The 2,879-nt window shown below is 44.4% G+C and overlaps 1 protein-coding gene across 1 annotated transcript in view; it reads left to right on the top strand.

The window, feature by feature from the left end:
- casz1 (castor zinc finger 1) overlaps nucleotides 1-2,879 on the top strand; it is a gene marked incomplete in the record, with an annotated part of 60,732 nt that overhangs the window by 40,494 nt on the left and 17,359 nt on the right. Inside the window, 1 exon segment of the mRNA XM_036212668.1 lies at nucleotides 928-1,799. Within this exon segment, the coding sequence (XP_036068561.1) occupies nucleotides 928-1,799 (872 nt within the window).

The raw sequence follows: 2,879 nt of genomic DNA, 5'->3' as shown, positions 1-2,879 counted from the left end.
CATTGCTTAAATACTAGCTAAACTCCAAAATAGCCCCAAATTCTTCAGTAAACTAAATTAGCCAAAAACTTTAGCCTGTTGCTAAAATAGAAGCTAAACTCCAAACTAGCTTAAAAAACACCAGCAGATAACAAATTAGCCAAAAACATTAGCATATTGCTAAAATATTAACTGAACTCTAAATTTTTGGAAAATTACAATAAAAGATAAAAACACAGCATGAATATATTTAAAGGCTTGTTGATAATCTACTTAGAATTTTTTCAAATGATGAAGTATTTAAAAAGATGATCATAAGTATTTCTTTATTCAAATCATTGAGAATCAGGAACAGACAAAAAAATGCTAATTGAAAAAGATCGTATTTGTGATGTAGCAAATAAAGTGGGCGGGCCTTTCTCCACTCCATCCCCGTGTAAACGACGAGATTGAGCTTTCACCTGGCTCAAAATTGTACGGCAAGATAGTTACGATGCTTTTTAATCGCCATTTTTTGTTGCACCGCTAACGTTGTAAGGGGCTGTAAGCTATGGGGGATGATAGGAAGTGGGGGCGGGTCCTTCCCACAATTCAGAGGTGAATTTCTAATGAGCTCCTGCTGTTCTGCAGAAACAATATTTTAGAAAACAACAGTTTTTTTTTTTTAAATTTGGCTAAAAACAACTTATTATAATAAAAAAAACACAATAGTTCAAAAGATGATTGGCATCAGACTTGAAAAATAGTGATGGTTGAAAATATCAGCTGTAGAGTCATTTAGCTTCTCCAGTCTGTGTCAGAAATGTTGCACATTGACTAAGTTTGCAGGGATGACTGTGTCACTGCATTACTCAGTCTTTCTGTCTTTCTTCGGTTTGAAACTGCAGACTTGTCATTTCTAATATCAATATCTTACCTAATATTTCAATCTTGTTTTTTTTCTTCTAGGCGCCCAGGTTGTACGTTCACTTTCAAGAACAAATGTGACATTGAGAAGCACAAGAGCTATCACATCAAGGATGATGCCTATGCCAAGGATGGCTTCAAGAAGTTCTACAAGTATGAGGAATGCAAGTATGAAGGCTGTGTGTACAGCAAAGCCACCAACCACTTCCACTGTATCCGATCGGGCTGTGGTTTCACTTTTACCTCCACCAGCCAGATGACCTCCCACAAACGCAAGCACGAGCGTCGGCACATTCGCTCCTCTGGCGTCATGAGCCTCTCTTCCACCTTCCTGGCTCCGAAAGACGAGCCAGAAGAATCCAGTAACGACGATCTGATGGATTTTTCCGCCATTAGCAGCAAGAACTCCAGCTTGAGTGCCTCCCCCACAACCCAGCAGTCCACCACTGTACCACACCTGTTGACCACGCCCACCACTGCTGTCTCCTCCTCTTCCTCAATGTCTGGCCACACCCTCAAGCCAACTTCTTCGCTGCCCAGCACCGGCCAGCGCATGTCCAGCCTGCTGTCCCAGACCTTACCCAGCAACGTGCCGGTGGCGCTCGCTCTCTCCAACAACGCCTTGACCTCCTCCAACCCATTCTTCTCCCTCATGCCCCGGCTGCCCCTTCAGCCGACTCCCCCGGCCCCAAGTCTGATTTCAGCCACCTCCTCCGGGGCCCACTCCATGCCCACCAACTCACTGACCCAGGGCTGCTCCGCGGTGGTGGGAGATCCAACCATGGCGTCCACCCCGACGTCTTTCTCAACCTCTTCCATCATGGAGAAGATCTCTGCCAGCAAGGGGCTCATTTCCCCCATGATGGCCAGACTTGCAGCTGCTGCACTGAAGCCCTCCAGCAACCCAGAGACAGGTAAACCATTTTACAAGCAAACAGAATTAGGTCCATCCCACTTTTGATGCAATCGTTCTTTTTAAATTCAAAGTTAAATGGTAGTAATTCTTTTATTCTACTTGGAAACAGACACATTGAAACATGTATAGTATCCGTTAGAGCTGCGTGAAGCTCAGAGGAGCCTCTGCATGCGTATGCAAAACTCCAACCCTCTGTGTGTGTGGACAGAGCAGGAAGAGTGCACTCAGAGGTCATCCCTGCAGCCGTCCCACAGCCAGAGAGAACAGCCAGTAGTACCAGCGCTTTCAGGCTTAAAGGGACATACCGGAGGCACGGTCCTCCGCTCCAGGCTTGTTATTGTGTTGATCGTTTGTTAGATACCCACAATCCATTTGGAGATAAATATGCTGACAGGGGAGAATAGGCCCTGTAAAAGTCTCTTATGATGTTCAGATTGGGGGCCTTTGGGGCTTGTGTGGAACATGTTTCCTCCTCATTGGCCTCTTATCTCTGTCTGTGCCTGTTTCAGGCAAATGGAGATGGAATGAAATTAGGTTGAGAAATTACAAGAAGAACAACAAATAAAAATAAAATAGATTTTTCTATCCTCTTTGCCAAATGATTAAAAGAAAAAAAAAAGCAGAAATCAGTGAGGCAGTAACGTCTCAATGCACCAGAGTGGAGAACGAGACAGACACTTTCATGCATCACCAAAGACATTTAAAATTTCTTCAACTCTTGTTGATACCAAACCTGTTTCTATTTAGCAATAAAAAATAAGTGCATTTTATCATTTTGACTCCAAACTCAGAAAAAGAAATTCATATTTAATTTTAATTTGGACTCTTTAGGGAATTTCCACTTAGCATACGTTCATAGTTTGAGCAGGTGGGCTGAGATTTTTAATGCAATTGCTCCGGATGTTTGGAGTGGGAAGGATTACAATTCCGGGTGGTGCTCCCGGAGCAGGACAGGCCCACGGAGAGAGCTGGGGCAGCTGCTCCAGGGAGCTGAGCTGAGCCCAGGCTGTCAGGCTGAGCTCCACCTCTGGGCCTCCAGCAGGTACTCTCAATACTGGAGACCTCCGCAGATGGTGTC

This window comes from Oryzias melastigma, linkage group LG7 (assembly GCF_002922805.2).
Source record: "Oryzias melastigma strain HK-1 linkage group LG7, ASM292280v2, whole genome shotgun sequence".
Taxonomy (NCBI): domain Eukaryota; kingdom Metazoa; phylum Chordata; class Actinopteri; order Beloniformes; family Adrianichthyidae; genus Oryzias; species Oryzias melastigma.
Note: the sequence above shows the minus strand (reverse complement) of the source record. Positions and strands in the feature narration are given on the sequence as shown.